We start from the raw sequence: 15,017 nt of genomic DNA on the forward strand, positions 1-15,017 counted from the left end.
TGTGATATACTGACCACCGTCAACATTTGACAGGTTCCCGTCAATGGTATTTATTGCACATGTCGCAGTGATAAATGAGATGAGTAACTACAAACAGACTTACAACAACAACAACAACAACAACACACACACACACACACACACACACACACACACACAAAGTGACTACCACAACACCCAAAATGAGAAATGTAGTTCAGTATAAATTGAATGTGGTACAGGTGACTGCATAATCATCATTAATACGTGTTAATTTTTGTGAAATGTATTTGTCATTACTTTATTTTGACGTCACAGTTACGATGAATAACAACAATATTGTAGTAACATCCTTGGGGCATATATGCCAAGGTGACCCTTGCCTGAAGTGTTGCATGTCTGTGTGCAAAGAATGTCTGCAGACATTGTTATGGCCTTGATCAGCTATCAGACTACGCTGAGGGTGAAATGCGTAGAGTGAACACCAAATCATCTCAGCGTTTATACTGTTACGGTTTATTTTTATTTTTTCATTTCTTTGTGTCAACTTCATCACCTGTCACTAATAAAAATGAAATAATTTGCAAACGTGTACCTAATTAAGATTGTGTTGTGATTTGTGTTTAAATAAGACCTGTACGAGTAAGCTTATAGTACATGCGCTCAGCTACAAATATTCCGTTGTGGTAGTCTTTACATGCAATGAAAAGAGGAACAGGCTGGGTTTGGGGCGATCCATAGTCCCTCGAGGAAACAAAGACGTATTAATGATGTTGACCTCGTGACTAACACACATAAATAAGACACCCTTCTATGAAGATTGGCACAAGCCAAGTTGTGACAACCACAAACACATTTAGACCTAATTTATAATTGTGAAATACATGTACTGTTTCTCTCTTCAGCTTAAAGATTGATTGACAGGATATGATGCATACCACTTATGTGACACCGTAGTTACGTAGTTACTTGGTGATATTTGACAGCACGTGAATTGACTCTGGTCAGAATGTTGAGGTTTTGATATTGATTACTACATTCCATACCTTTCGCAATTATACTTTTCCGCTAGTTTTCTCAAAAGAGGTATGTTTGTAGAGCTGAGCCGTTGACAGCAGAGAATCTAGTCTTGCTCGAATTCAAATATTATATTTACGAGCAGTGTGTGATCACTACTCTGGTAAACTTTAATCTTATTTGTAAATTTTACTTGTATTTTGGGGTAATGGCTTCGGACAAATAGCGAACCATACACATATCACAGGCAATTGACGAAAGTGACAGGGGTGTATGTTTGTTTACTTTCTCAAAAGGTGAGTCAACTTGAATGTTTGCAAACCAATCTTTTCACCGTGCGCGCTACTTGGGTCCAGTCTCGGGCTAAGCGAACCACTCATAGGTCTACCCAGTGAATTACAGGTGAGAGAGGATTAGAAAGTGGTACAGTCCTTGCGTGTTGACAGAGAGACGAATCTGTCCAGGACTACAAGACATAACAAATGTATGTTTTTTTCAGTACCTTATGCACACTACAAAAGGAATATCCTATCCTAAACCATTGTACATGCTGACCACTTTCCAATTTTCCATTTTTAAATGAAGGCCACCCCTGTCTGAAATGAATTTGTCCAATGTATATACATGGCATTTTGGCCTGTAGTGAACTTATCGAGTCATTGCATTTATTCAATAACCTTGTTGTTGGATATCGAGGATGGCTTTAACGTGTGTAAAAGTGTCCATTGGGGAGTTTTTCAAGATATTATGGGCTTTCAAGAGTACATTGGTCATCATTTTGACACCAATTGGGTTGTGTCCTCTACCAGTACTTATACCAACTTCGGTAAGTATTGCAGATTGTGTTTGTGTCTAAAGTCCGCGTCACTTTATATTCTTCGTGTCACACCTATTCCGCCACTTATTTCTGACAAAGGTAGACGGAAAGTATATATATTGAATGTGCTTTCTTGAAACGCCTACCTACATTTCTATCAGTTTCGCTAATATATAGTATACCTGTGTATAGTCCTATAGACACCAAAATTATGATTAAAGTTCTGTTTGTATTAGCCCACAGTTGATGTGATAAACAAACCCACACTGTTGTTCAATAATAATTGGTGTGTCCTTTGGTTTGACCAGTTACTGTAGTATTGTTGTCTCAGGGTGTTGTGATTCATGAATAAGCAGTTTTTATTTCATGGCCTACGACTGCCACTCCGTTCCTAGGGAGGGATCACAATTGTAATGGTATTTGGACAAGGGGTCTCTAAAACTTTGGAAGGAGGGGGGTGATAGGAAATTTAGCAAATAATTGTCTCCTAGTCCCCTATTAACTTGTTGACCAAAATATTCAGATTCAGAGCTAGACACTTGGCGACAACCCCTCGTCAGGGTAGTAAGTTGTTGGTGAAAATTTGAGGGATTCGTCTCCCATTTTTTAACACGGTGTGCATAAATTTTCACCAATAACTTGAGTAGGTGAGTAAGATAAACACCTGATCTATTTTGGGTTTTTTATTTTCTTAGCAAGTGTGGTAACTTTTAGGACATAATCAATAACAAGTTTTTGTTATCTCTTTCAAAACTTACGCTTTACAAGTGAAAATACTGCAAAACAATAATTGTCCCAGCGCTTGTTACTCACGATACCTTTAAACGTTAAACTGTGGGAGATATCACGTGACTATCTAGGTATTCAACTATATGATGACGTAGAGGTTGACATGATTGGACGACACCTTGCAGTCATGCTATACCTAGCGCGTCGCCCCCAAAAGAAAACATGGTCCCCTGGAGCATAATGAGTTGAGATCTAGAAACCCACACCCGAAACCATTTGAAATCAATAGCAGAGGTTTATATCAAAGTTTGTTTTATTACATTCGACTGTACACTCATGTTGCTCATATATAGTTTAGAACAATCAGTCGGAGAAAGGAAACGAAAAGAGGGGACAAATCAAATTTCTTGGTTCGCGATCGCCATGTAGATAAATACAATGTACAAGCTCAGACTGATCCGTCTCGTAAATCTTAACGTCCTAAATTGTTCGACGGTCTCGGTTACCCAGCCTCTTGCCGTTGAGGGCCCCAACGGGGGGGGGGGGGGGGCTATGCCCTCAACGACAAGAGGCCGGATAACCAAGACTAAATTGTTCGATAGAAAAGGGTACTGCTGCATATTGACTAGACATACGTCAAGTATATCTGTCTGTCTGTGTGTTTGTCGCCTTCTGTCTGTCTCTGCCTGCCTTTACAGTGTCTATCTGTGTCTCTCTGTGCGTCTGTCTCTGTCTTTCCCTGTCTATCTGTACACACACACACACACACACACACACACACACACACACACACACACATATATATATATATATATATATATATATATATATATAGTTGTCTGATGATCGCACTATGCGTGAAACTTCGAGTTACAACCAAGAAAGAGTTCCAGTACTACCATATATATATATATATATATATATATATATATATATATATATATATATATATATATATATATATATATATATATATATATATATATATATATATATATATATATATATCCAACGTGACACCGATGGTACCACACATCGTTCATTGTTTATAACTATCCTACAGGCAGCAAGATGCGGCTATGTCATCGCTATTATGGCGATATACTGGATCACAGAAGTCGTTCCACTAGCCGTGACAGCACTTATACCAATGGTACTCTTTCCGACACTCGGCGTTTTAACCATGAAGGCAACTTGTGCAAATTATCTTTCTGAGACCAATATGCTGTTTGTCAGTGGCCTGATAGTGGCAACAGCAATTGAGAAATGGAACTTGCATAAAAGGATAGCTCTAAGAGTATTGGTATCTGTTGGCTCAAAACCTGTGTGGTAAGTTGGTATTTTGACAATTTTATACCGTTTTCAACCAGAACACGTGTTTTGTTCCCCAAAGAGTATATAGATGTAATATCCCTTACACTGATTCTTATTGAGTGAAATTCGATTTCAGTGACTTAGTGTACTTAAATTAAACACGGTCTTTGCGTAGACCCTCAAATTCTAGAAGTAAAATACAGAGCATGAAGCACATTAAAAATCTTACCGAAGTTCTACCATTGGAAGCCTTATTGTTCTCGAATCAGTGTATATGATAACTGTGATTTCTGTCTCCAGGTTAATGTTTGGTTTTATGTTAACCACTGCATTCTTGTCGATGTGGATGAGTAATACCGCCACTACCGCCATGATGATACCGATAGCACATGCCGTAATCGTCGAGATGTTGGATAAAAGGCACAATGTAGGTCGTATATTCTTGTAGTATTAAATCTAATAATCTCGATAACAAACTAACAAACCAGATACAGACCATCGTCGCAAACCACGGCCTCTTTTACGGCACCGTCGAAACTTGCCGTACGTTATTTCGAAATGTAGCGGAAGAAATAACAGTTCTGGTTTGCGAGAATGATACAAACTGATTGTCTCCCGAAAGGTTTTGAATATTTCGACGAATTATATTCTGTATATAACTAGACAATACGATTACATTTACCAAGTTTAGCTAGTTGCAATTGACTTTGAAGATGAAGGTCAAGATCAAAGGTGAATGGGTTTAACTTAGTATTGCACCAAAATTTACTTAGCTTGCCAAAGCTTTCGCCAGGTATCCACCATGGCTTCGTCAGTGTTTTCTGAAGTCACAACGCATGCGTGACCTCAGACAATTGTCCCAGATTCTCGGAAGTTGGTAACGTGAATTTTGGTGCAATACGAAGTTAAACTTTTGCACAGATGAGCTTTCGTCATTACAATCAAAAGGTGAAGTTCTAAGATAAAAACACAGACAAGGAAGTAACATTGGTGTAGACGTTTGAATTTAGTCTCTATATTGTAAACCATAATGTTGATTATTTATCGCGAATATGGCTGTCGTTCAGCTAGCTGTTTCTCATGAGAAAGTCATGAAACCAAGTGACGTCGAACTGTCGCTACGGTACTTAAAAAAGTTGTTGTCAGATTAAAGTTGCTCATGCATGGTAGATATCTATCTACAACAAACCAAGTTTGACCATTTGACCTTTACAATAGAGGTCAAGGTGAAAGGTAAAATTAACTATCTACCAAGATAGCATAATTGCAACAAGTTACATAATTATTTACTTCAGTCATGCAAACAGTAATTGAGATTCATGACAAAAACAGCAAAATTCGTCAAGAATAATGAAGGTCTTTTACTCCATTACGTATTGTATGACAAAAAGAGCAGGCCTATAGCTTCGTTTCATTTAAGTACAAAAATCACACTATACACGGACGATTCCAATATTATGGTAATAAGGCTAATCTTTTTGTTTGAAAATCAATAAAATAACTGAAATATTATTCGACGAAAATAGAATGCAATTTGAATTTTATTAACACAAATACTTTTATACACAACAGAATTAATAACTACCATGTTAATTAGACTAATTAGTATGCACCTTCTTCCACTGAAAAGTATCTATATATCATGTGACCCAAATAGTAATTATCAAATTAAATGTATTGAAAAATTATGGTAATTTGTCCAATTAGTATGAGTCAGTCACGTGTTGAGTGACCGTAACAGCGTGGTTGTGGGAAGGTTTAGATTTGTCAAGACTGATTTATCTCCGATCTTGCTAAACAAATACCTTTATCAGATTCCACGAGCATCTACGACTGGGCATCCAGAAGGCACTACCACCAAAGGGGGAGAGAAGAATTCGGGCGATCGAGGTACCGTATTGAACAAACGGACTGATTATGGAACACAGACTGACTTTGATGAGGAGCCTGAGGTGGTGGAAGTCAACGATTTGGAACTAACAGTGCATGACAGGTATGTAAGATATTGACGTTGTGCCTGACGTGACCAAGTTGACAGTGACTGCGAGGGTATCTTTTTTTTTAAATTTTTTTTATTAAATAAAGAAAAAAAAGTTACAGAGCAGAAAGTACTAAGAAAAGAAAGAAAAAAAGAGGGTATCTTTTTTTTTTTAAATTTTTTTTTATTAAATAAAGAAAAAAAATTTACAGAGCAGAAAGTACTAAGAAAAGAAAGAAAAAAAGAGGGTATCTTAGTTTTGTAAATGAGAGACGGAGATGCAGTTACATGTAAGTCATCACCACAGAAGGAACCATGCACCTCGTTGTATATCCTCTACGTATATGACAACTACCCTCCTCAATACTGTTCTACCGTGGGATGTATATTGTTTTCGTCATCACTTTCTTGATTTCAATATCAATTTCAATTTCAACTGATCAATGACCAGTTTTTTTCTACTTTTAAGTACCACCTACGCTCAGTGTTAATCTAATCTGGTTTTTATTCCGTATGATTGAAGCAGTGATATTGAAAATCAACCCCTCAGTGAACCTAAAACTGACAACACAACCATCGACATGAAATCTTTGCCACCGGAAGATAAGGACCTAGCTAGAGGATTGACTCTGTGTATTGCCTATGCTGCCAATATTGGTGGTACTGGCACATTGACTGGTACAGGACCAAACTTGGTGATCAGTGGACAAGTTGAGGCGTAAGGAACTCTTTGTGAAATCTATTTTTGACAAAACGGCGTAATCTCCAATGCCTGGCCGAAAAAAAAAGACTTCACTTGGACCAAAACGTGGTCTGAGCTAAAACGAACTCCGTATAATTTTTTGAAATTTTTGAAAAAAGAACAAGCGATCCACAATAACAGTAGATTCAAGACTAACTTTCCGATTGTTCGAAATGTTATATTTTACTGACACCAATATTAACAGAATAAACCAAACTAATGACAAAAGTGTATCAAAAATGTTTCCAATGAGCAAACAAAACAGTTAAAAACTGCACACAAGGTACAAAAGAAAATCACCTCTGGGTGTTAAAAAAAAAAGTTTTTACCAGAAGTGAAGTGAAGCCCTCCCAGGTTTGAAGAGAGACAAACTCGTTCAATCATGATAATGGTGTTTTGTCTGCTAAATTAAATCTATAAAAACACACATTTCACTAAAATGTGTAATACTTCACGTTCGCTTTGTATATCCAAGAATTCGTTATAATCTTCCTTGAAGTATATAATGACAAATTGAATTACTAACACTTATTAACACTGATTAGGCAAATTAGCCAATAACATTCCATTTATTAGAACAAGCGCCAGTGTAAACCTCAAGACAGTGTCACAGGTATGAAGGTAGACTGGTAATAGTCTCTCTCTCTCTCTCTCTCTCTCTCTCTCTCTCTCTCTCTCTCTCTCTCTCTCTCTCTCTCTCTCTCTCTCTCTCTCTCTCTCTCTCTCTCTCTCTCTCTCTCCCTCCCCCCTCCCTCCCTCCCTCCCTCCCTTCCTCCCTCCCTCCCTCCCTCCCCCCTCTCTCTCTTTCTCTCTCTCTCTCTCTATCTCTCTCTCTATCTCTCTCTCTCTCTCTCTCTCTCTCTCTCTCTCTCTCTCTCTCTCTCTCAGTCTCTCTAAATTTTAGTCTTGTAGAGAACAAATGTCCTCAACTTTTTTCCAGTTACCAGTAGTCCCCCAAAGACCATACACACGTTCATCCGACTATTTTGCAATCACTCACTCAGTCAGGTTATCACTTCACAAAAAGAATACAGTTGATATGTTTTTGAAAAATATTTTATTCAAATATGGAATAAAAACAGCCCCAAGACCTTTAAGATAGCAAGTCTAGCGAGAAATAGACATCTCTCACAACGAACTGTTTTAGCTTAGAATCTATTGTAGAGTCTTAAACCGAAGTTTCTACATAAGGGTTTGACCTCCTTTCTTATATTGTCACTTTCAGTCTCTACGGACAAGATGCAGTTATTGACTTCGGTTCATGGTTTATTTACGCTTTTCCTGGAATGGTAATTTGTTTGTTTTTAGCCTGGGTTTGGTTGCAGCTACAGTATTTGGATCTATGGTAAGCACATTCACCACCAATGTTATTCTCTATGTTAACGTAGAATGAATTAGTTTAATTTGAACCTTAATAATGTTTTTATATAATTGGCAGACGTTCGAACATAGAGATTGAATGGGTATACCTATTTTTATGTTTTTGTTTTTGTTTGTTGTTGTTTTGTTTTGCACTTTCGCATATGGTGTTTTTATATTGGCAGACGTTCGAACATACAGATTGGATGCATCCATTTTGTTTGTTTTTGTTTGTTGTTCTTTTGTTTTGCACTTTGACAATTTGTAAGTGACTCTAGGTATATCATGTAAATTAATTTATAAGCTTTATGATCTTCTGACAATCAAATCTAGCTAAATGTCAGGAATAAAATATTTAAGTGATTGTGCTGCATTCTTTACCGCAACAAACACATTGGGATGAACTTATAATGCTATTATTGTGATAGGTTGGTTGGTTGAGTTTGAGAAGTTGAGTTTGTCAAGTATTTTTCACAACGATTATTTCAGAAATAATTTTAGTAGCAATAACTTTATGATATGCATCTTACAATCCCCAAGCACTTCATTCATTCTCCTGTGTCTTTTTATGTTGTCTTCTGACCTAAGGCGAGATATAAAACATTGGCTTAGAATGTGTGGTCGTTGTCAATGTGCGCAGTGCTGTCGTGAAAACTGTTGTTGCTGTGGAGATAAAGAACAGAAAGATGCTGGTGATGCTGATGTCAGTGCGGTCATCAGGAAACAATACAAAGCTCTTGGACCAATAACGTATGTGTAATATGAATTTCTTATTGCAATTCTAGCTACCTAAATGATGGCGCTAATACTAAGTCAACCATTGTTACTCATGAAATGAACAGATTTTGTCTATCTATCTATCTATCTATCTATCTATCTATCTATCTATCTATCTATCTATCTATCTATCTATCTATCTATCTATCTATCTATCTATCTGTCTGTCTGTCTGTCTGTCTGTCTGTCTGTCTGTCTGTCTGTCTGTCTGTCTGTCTGTCTGTCTGTCGGTCTGTCTCAACCGTAGGAAAATATGTTATGGTGTCATATCTGTGTTTGCCTACATGACCAAATGTCATTCTGAGATCTGTTATAAATAACCATTAGGTCATCACATAGTTATAGTTTGTCACTCAGGAATGTTTTTACACCCACCGTTGTATATGCGACATGTGATATATAACATTTAACAGTTACTAACAAATTGTTTCAATATAACTTTTTTTTTCAATGTCAGTTGGGCTGAAGCTGCTGTGCTTGGACATTTTATTGTACTTGCATGTCTATGGTTGACAAGAGATCCAAAGTTTGCACCTGGATGGGGTATTGCATTCACTAAAGGGTAATGTATTGACGCTACTATTTTAAGCTCACATTAAAACTTTTTGTCGTTATTGCAAAAGGGGAATCAAATTCTGTAAGTTATTCCCAAACGTGATTACATTGCTATATATTTACTCGCCAACATTGGTTATAAGTATCTATTTTAGTGTTAATTTTAAAATTGTTTTGCACATCAATCTTCGTTATTTTAAAATACTGTTAGTCAAACAAGTAATGTGTCGACAATGTTAAATATGGAAGAATAAATGCGGTTGAATCATTTGAAATTAGAGAACGTTTACTACAATACACATTACTGATATATATATATATATATATAAGTGTCTCACTGGAGGGAACAGTGCTCGATGCAATATTAATAGCAAAGCATTATAGACTAAGTATATATAATATATACATATATACTTATCAGTTTCTTTTGAACACACACATACACACACACACACACACACACACACATATATATATATATATATATATATATTCGCACTGTATTGTTGTACGTCGTCACTATCACACGTTATGGTAATATTCCATTGTGTTTTATCCTTGTCGAGCACTAAGAATATCTTGAGATCCCTACAACATATATACTCATCCATCGTCCAATAAATCATCTACATATGTACCATGCATTGTATTTCAGTTATATCCATGATTCCACTGCTGGTGTTATGGTCGCAATATTTCTCTTTATTTTTCCATCACGTCCACCAAACTTTGGATGTCTACGACAAAGAGGAGGTAAGGCAGCGTCTTCAATATATTATGTTAGTGACCACGGTGTGGGGTTAACATTCTAGGGTAGCCCTGCGACTTAGAACAACATATCGAGCGAATAAATGACGACATAGTCATTGATGACAATATTGAAATGTGTTGTTCTTTTTTTTTTGCATTTATTGCTAGATGAGTCTGAGGCTAAACCAAGAAAGTCGTTATTAGACTGGCATACAGTTAATACAAAGCTGCCATGGAATGTCGTTATCCTGCTTGGCGGTGGATTCGCTATGGCCCAGGGTTGCAAGGTTGTACAAACTTTCTATTAAATTGTCAGTCACTCACATTGCCATTATTACTTGACGGATTTCTCACGCTGGTAGAAGCTATTTATCAATTTATCACTTAAATTTCACACATCAATACTTATACCAATACTTAATATTGTAACAATTATAGCGGTATGTACACACGGCAGTCACAGACTAGTAAATGTCTTATCGAAAGTTGTGCCATTAAACCTTAAGTTAAGTGTCAACATTTTGTTACAGATCGTAAAACCTTATAATAGATAGTGCAATGTTAAACACATTTTTCCACATAAAATGACAAATTATAAACTGCCATGTTTATGAGAGAAATTCTCAGAATGATGTTTCATCGATGACTTTCATATCCATGAATTTTTGTTAACCACCCATCCATACGTCCATTTACCCACCCACTCATCCACCCATCGAGCCAACCAACCAACCATCCATCCATCCATCCACCCATCCGTCCATCCATCCACCCATCCGTCCACCGATCCATCCATCTATCAATTCTCTCCACATTTGTTTCATCTTTTGTTAACAAACGCAATCGTGAATTTGATTATGCGACTTAAAGTCCATCGATGTTCCAGTACGCATGTCCATGTGAAGTGCTTTGTGTTTGTCGCATCATCATCACGATGTAAGATGTCACTCATAACCATTTTCCAACCATCTAGTTGACTTTGGTGTATGTTCTTGGTATCAGGGTTCATTTAGTGTGAGAAACTCTTCAAACACATTCAACGTAAACTAATGTTCTGCTATTATGTCTCTAGGAGTCTGGTTTATCAGCTTGGCTTGGTCAGCAGTTCGTCGGACTGGCAGTGATTCCACCAGCTGCAATGGTGGCCGTGATCACAGTCGTCATTGCTGCGTTCACTGAGATAACGAGCAATACGTCCACGGCATCTATCTTCCTTCCCATACTTGGAGAACTGGTTAGTGGGTTAAACATTGTTTGTTGAAACATTACACAGTTTTAAATGTATATCAAACTGGTACAGTATCTTTTTTTCAAAGATGTATTTTCAATATTCACTTGAAGTAATTTCTACCAATAGTAGATGATCATGTAATCTTCAATCCCGGATCTCCAGTGTGAAGCAAACAAGGTTTACGCCAATAGCAATACTGATTGTGTTTGTCCATAGATTAGGGGGTTTTAAACTAAACTTTGAGCACGGAATAAAAGTAATGAGAACTTTCAAACTACTTTCCAAACTAAGTACGAAATAAATGTATCCAGGGTAGACAAGTTGATGTAGCTTTATGTTTGGATACATCACAACACTCACTGTATTAATTATTAAATACAAACATGTTATTTTCACGAATAGCATCCTGATTAACTTGTTTCCGTGATAACGACGTATACCACACTCTTTGTCATATACTTATCATTTTGGCGGTTTTTTATAACATACCGTGACACTTCTGGCCAAACGTGCTTGGCTTTTATGCTACAGCTTAGTCTAAATCTAATTGTATATATTGTTTTATATTGATGTAACATTTGAGGTTTTAGGTCCGCACCCAAAAAACAGCGCCGTCAACGGCGATCCTGATTTCGTATATCAATTTTTAGATATCAACTTGGTTCTGTACTACTTATAGATAATATCGATCACGTGACTGGGTTAACATTTATAATGTCTAATTTTTGATATTATAACAATTTTCAGTGAATGTAGTGTGGTTATCTGATCACAAAATGATGCTCCCTAACACATAACATGGCGACAAATTCAAAACCAAGCGTTACTCAAGATTTTAAACTTTCCACTACACTACCTACGGATGATATTGACCTCTAGTAAACAGATACACTGTCTTTTTTTACAATTAATTTTTCGTGAATATATCTTTGGTTATTTGTCTATAATTTATATCCAAGTTGCTCCTGGTGCAGTGAATACATACTATACAATATGTAATTATCAGTAAGGTATCGCTTCAGGGTGGTTTTCTTTTACGTATTAGCAGTCTAATATAACCAATCTATATTCCATGGGTGTTGCCATGTCAACAGCACTCTCGAACAGCATTATGTTGAAAAGTGCTTTTACTCTGATCATGGTAGATATTATTTTCCTAAAACCATTTTTTAGTTTCAACAGCAGTTTGAAAAAAGTAGTTTCTTAGTGATTTTTGATCAATTTTTATTCTATTACATGTGTAAGCTGTAGAAGTTTTTTTTTAAAATTCTGGACAGCTTTGAGCTAAGTACTCCTTTCAACAAGAATAATTTCTTGTCTTCACTGTCTCGTTATTTTAGGGTACCAGTATTGGGGTCCATCCATTCTACTTCATGATTCCTGCAACTGTGGCTTGTTCATATGCATTTATGCTACCAGTCGCTACACCACCAAATGCTATTGTTTTCGCTTATGGTACCCTGACAATCATGGATATGGTAAGTTATTTTTATCATTAACATATTTACAAACTAAATGAAGCAAAACAAACAATCAACACTAACAAACAAACAAACAGACAGACAGAGACAGACAGACAGACAGACAGACAGACAGACAGACAGACAGACAGACAGACAGACAGACAGACCAACCAACCAACCAACTAACTAACTAAGACCTTAACTACAAGCACAGTTCCTCCGTCACCGATCTGGATGTAAGACGGACTTTAAGAAAAGTTTAAGAAAACTAAAAGCAGTAATTCGTTATTTCTATTCAAATGTTGTCTCTGAGTCTTTTGAATAATAACATTGACATGCACGCGTCGATTATAATCATTTTTGTAACAGTTCAAGTCTTAAGATACCTGTGGTATTTCTCAGAATTGTGTTTCGTTGAACGTGTATATTTGGTATACACTAAAGGTCCCAAAAGATATACACATATATTTAGATAGGTAGTCTAACAATTTTTTATATATATTTGTATCTGTTATTAGGCCAAGTGTGGACTTATGATGAATATTTTGTGTTTACTGGTGGTCAACCTAAGTATTAATACTAACGGTATGTTACAGTTCGACCTGAATACCTTCCCAGACTGGGCTATAGCTGAGTCGACAGTTGCAGTGACACCTACGGTATGCTTGGAGTATATCGCTAACGGGACAATGGCTTCACTTACCAACATGACGTTGACAACCCCTGCATAGAGATAGGATGTCAATGCTGTACTAAAATAGCGCTTTGGAAAACTACATTTGTAATACATAGGTGTATACCAAAATGTACAGAAGTTGGTATTTTGTACAGAAGTTGGTATTTTGGTGGGATTTCTGTTGTTCATAATAATTATGTTTATGTAACTTTAACCGGGTTATTCCATTGTAATTCTGAAGTGTGTTATTCATATTTACTCCACATAATTACGATTGTACGTCGTTTGTGATAAAAATCAACCAAGTCCGTTTACTTTGATGATAGCAGACACTCTTGTAGAGGTAAACTAACCTTATGACATATTCAAGAACCTTACAACTAACTTCTTTCTTTCAAATTACAAATGAAAAACAACATGTCTAAATATCCCTGTACCATTTTTGGAATATTGTATTACTTCAGCCTAAGTTGTACATATATACTCAATGTAATGACAACGTTGCATTCATTGTTCTTTGACTGTCTTAGCAGTGATCCATCATTACCTCGTGGTAGTCAGCAGATATGCATATTTATTAGATGAACAATAGCTACTGATGATCCTAAGTGCTTATTACTTTCAGATAAACAGTGATGAATATGTATCGTTTATCTGATATATTTGCATGTCTGTTAACTCACTAGCTACAATAATTGTAGCGTTAGTTTTTATTTTTATTTTTAAAATATTTTATATACTGCTTTTGAGCTTTTTTCGTTCCGTTGTTTAACCGTAAAAAACCCTGCTACAATTCCTGCTGAGCAATGGCAATATAGACGGATCTGCCTCGCAAAGTTGGATGGATTTTCTGATAAATTACGCTCTACCTGTCCTAACTTCGACATTGATTTACGGAGCCTTCAAGACGCAAGATATGTGTTCAGAAGTACCCAATCCCGTCAAAAAGGGCCAAAGTAGCGACGCACCGCAATGATTTTGATGCCAATCTACAGAAAGAAATGGGACGCTAGAGTATATACTCCATGGTATGTGAAGGAATCATCTACTATTATTTACAAAGTATTTACAATACGTAAAATGTAAGTTACCATAGAAACGTTTTACAGAGATATGACACCAACAAATAGTCGTTGACTTTTATATTAATAATCCTAGATCATTATATTGTTATCTCTATTCAGGGTAAAAAAAACCCTCAACATTATTACTGTATACAAATTGTCATTCTTAATATATGGTCATTCTGCATAGTATGTATTTTCCATGTGTACTGTAATTGTCCATGTTTTTTGGTAATCTTGGGCTTCTCCCGTAGGCTTCTATCCCTATTTTCTCAAAGTATGTAGTTGCAAACCCATGGATTACAAACGGCCCATGTGCTGACCTAATTGTTCGAAATGAAACTCCTCTTAACTCTGTGTACATTAATCATTGAAACGTGCAAGTCTTTTGAAAACATTAATCCTATATGTAAATTTTACTCAAGTTGTATTTTGGAACAATGTCTTAAATTTTACTCAAGTTATGGAAAAATATAAATTGTAGATGATGAAAACGACGTGGGACTGTGTGTTTGTTTATTTTCTGACAAGGAGTAAGCTTGACTGCTAGTAAACTAAGTTTCCTT

The 15,017-nt window shown here is 36.3% G+C and overlaps 1 protein-coding gene across 2 annotated transcripts; it reads left to right on the forward strand.

The window, feature by feature from the left end:
* Nucleotides 1-1,665: 1,665 nt before the first annotated feature.
* On the forward strand, nt 1,666-14,940 carry LOC144438838 (Na(+)/citrate cotransporter-like). Of its 2 annotated transcripts, none has more exons than XM_078128022.1 (13): nt 1,666-1,822; nt 3,606-3,871; nt 4,157-4,283; nt 5,671-5,849; nt 6,358-6,552; nt 7,802-7,921; nt 8,524-8,685; nt 9,170-9,274; nt 9,923-10,020; nt 10,186-10,304; nt 11,090-11,251; nt 12,589-12,726; nt 13,230-14,940. In XM_078128022.1, exons 1-13 carry the CDS (start codon nt 1,694-1,696, stop codon nt 13,440-13,442), a joined length of 2,013 nt encoding a protein of 670 aa, XP_077984148.1. In that variant the 5' UTR covers nt 1,666-1,693; the 3' UTR covers nt 13,443-14,940. The 2 variants fall into 2 exon arrangements, with proteins under 2 accessions (XP_077984148.1, XP_077984149.1); XM_078128023.1 differs by having other exon boundaries at nt 6,361-6,552.
* The last annotated feature ends 77 nt before the right edge of the window (nt 14,941-15,017 follow it).

Source organism: Glandiceps talaboti, chromosome 8, assembly GCF_964340395.1.
Source record: "Glandiceps talaboti chromosome 8, keGlaTala1.1, whole genome shotgun sequence".
Taxonomy (NCBI): Eukaryota; Metazoa; Hemichordata; class Enteropneusta; family Spengelidae; genus Glandiceps; species Glandiceps talaboti.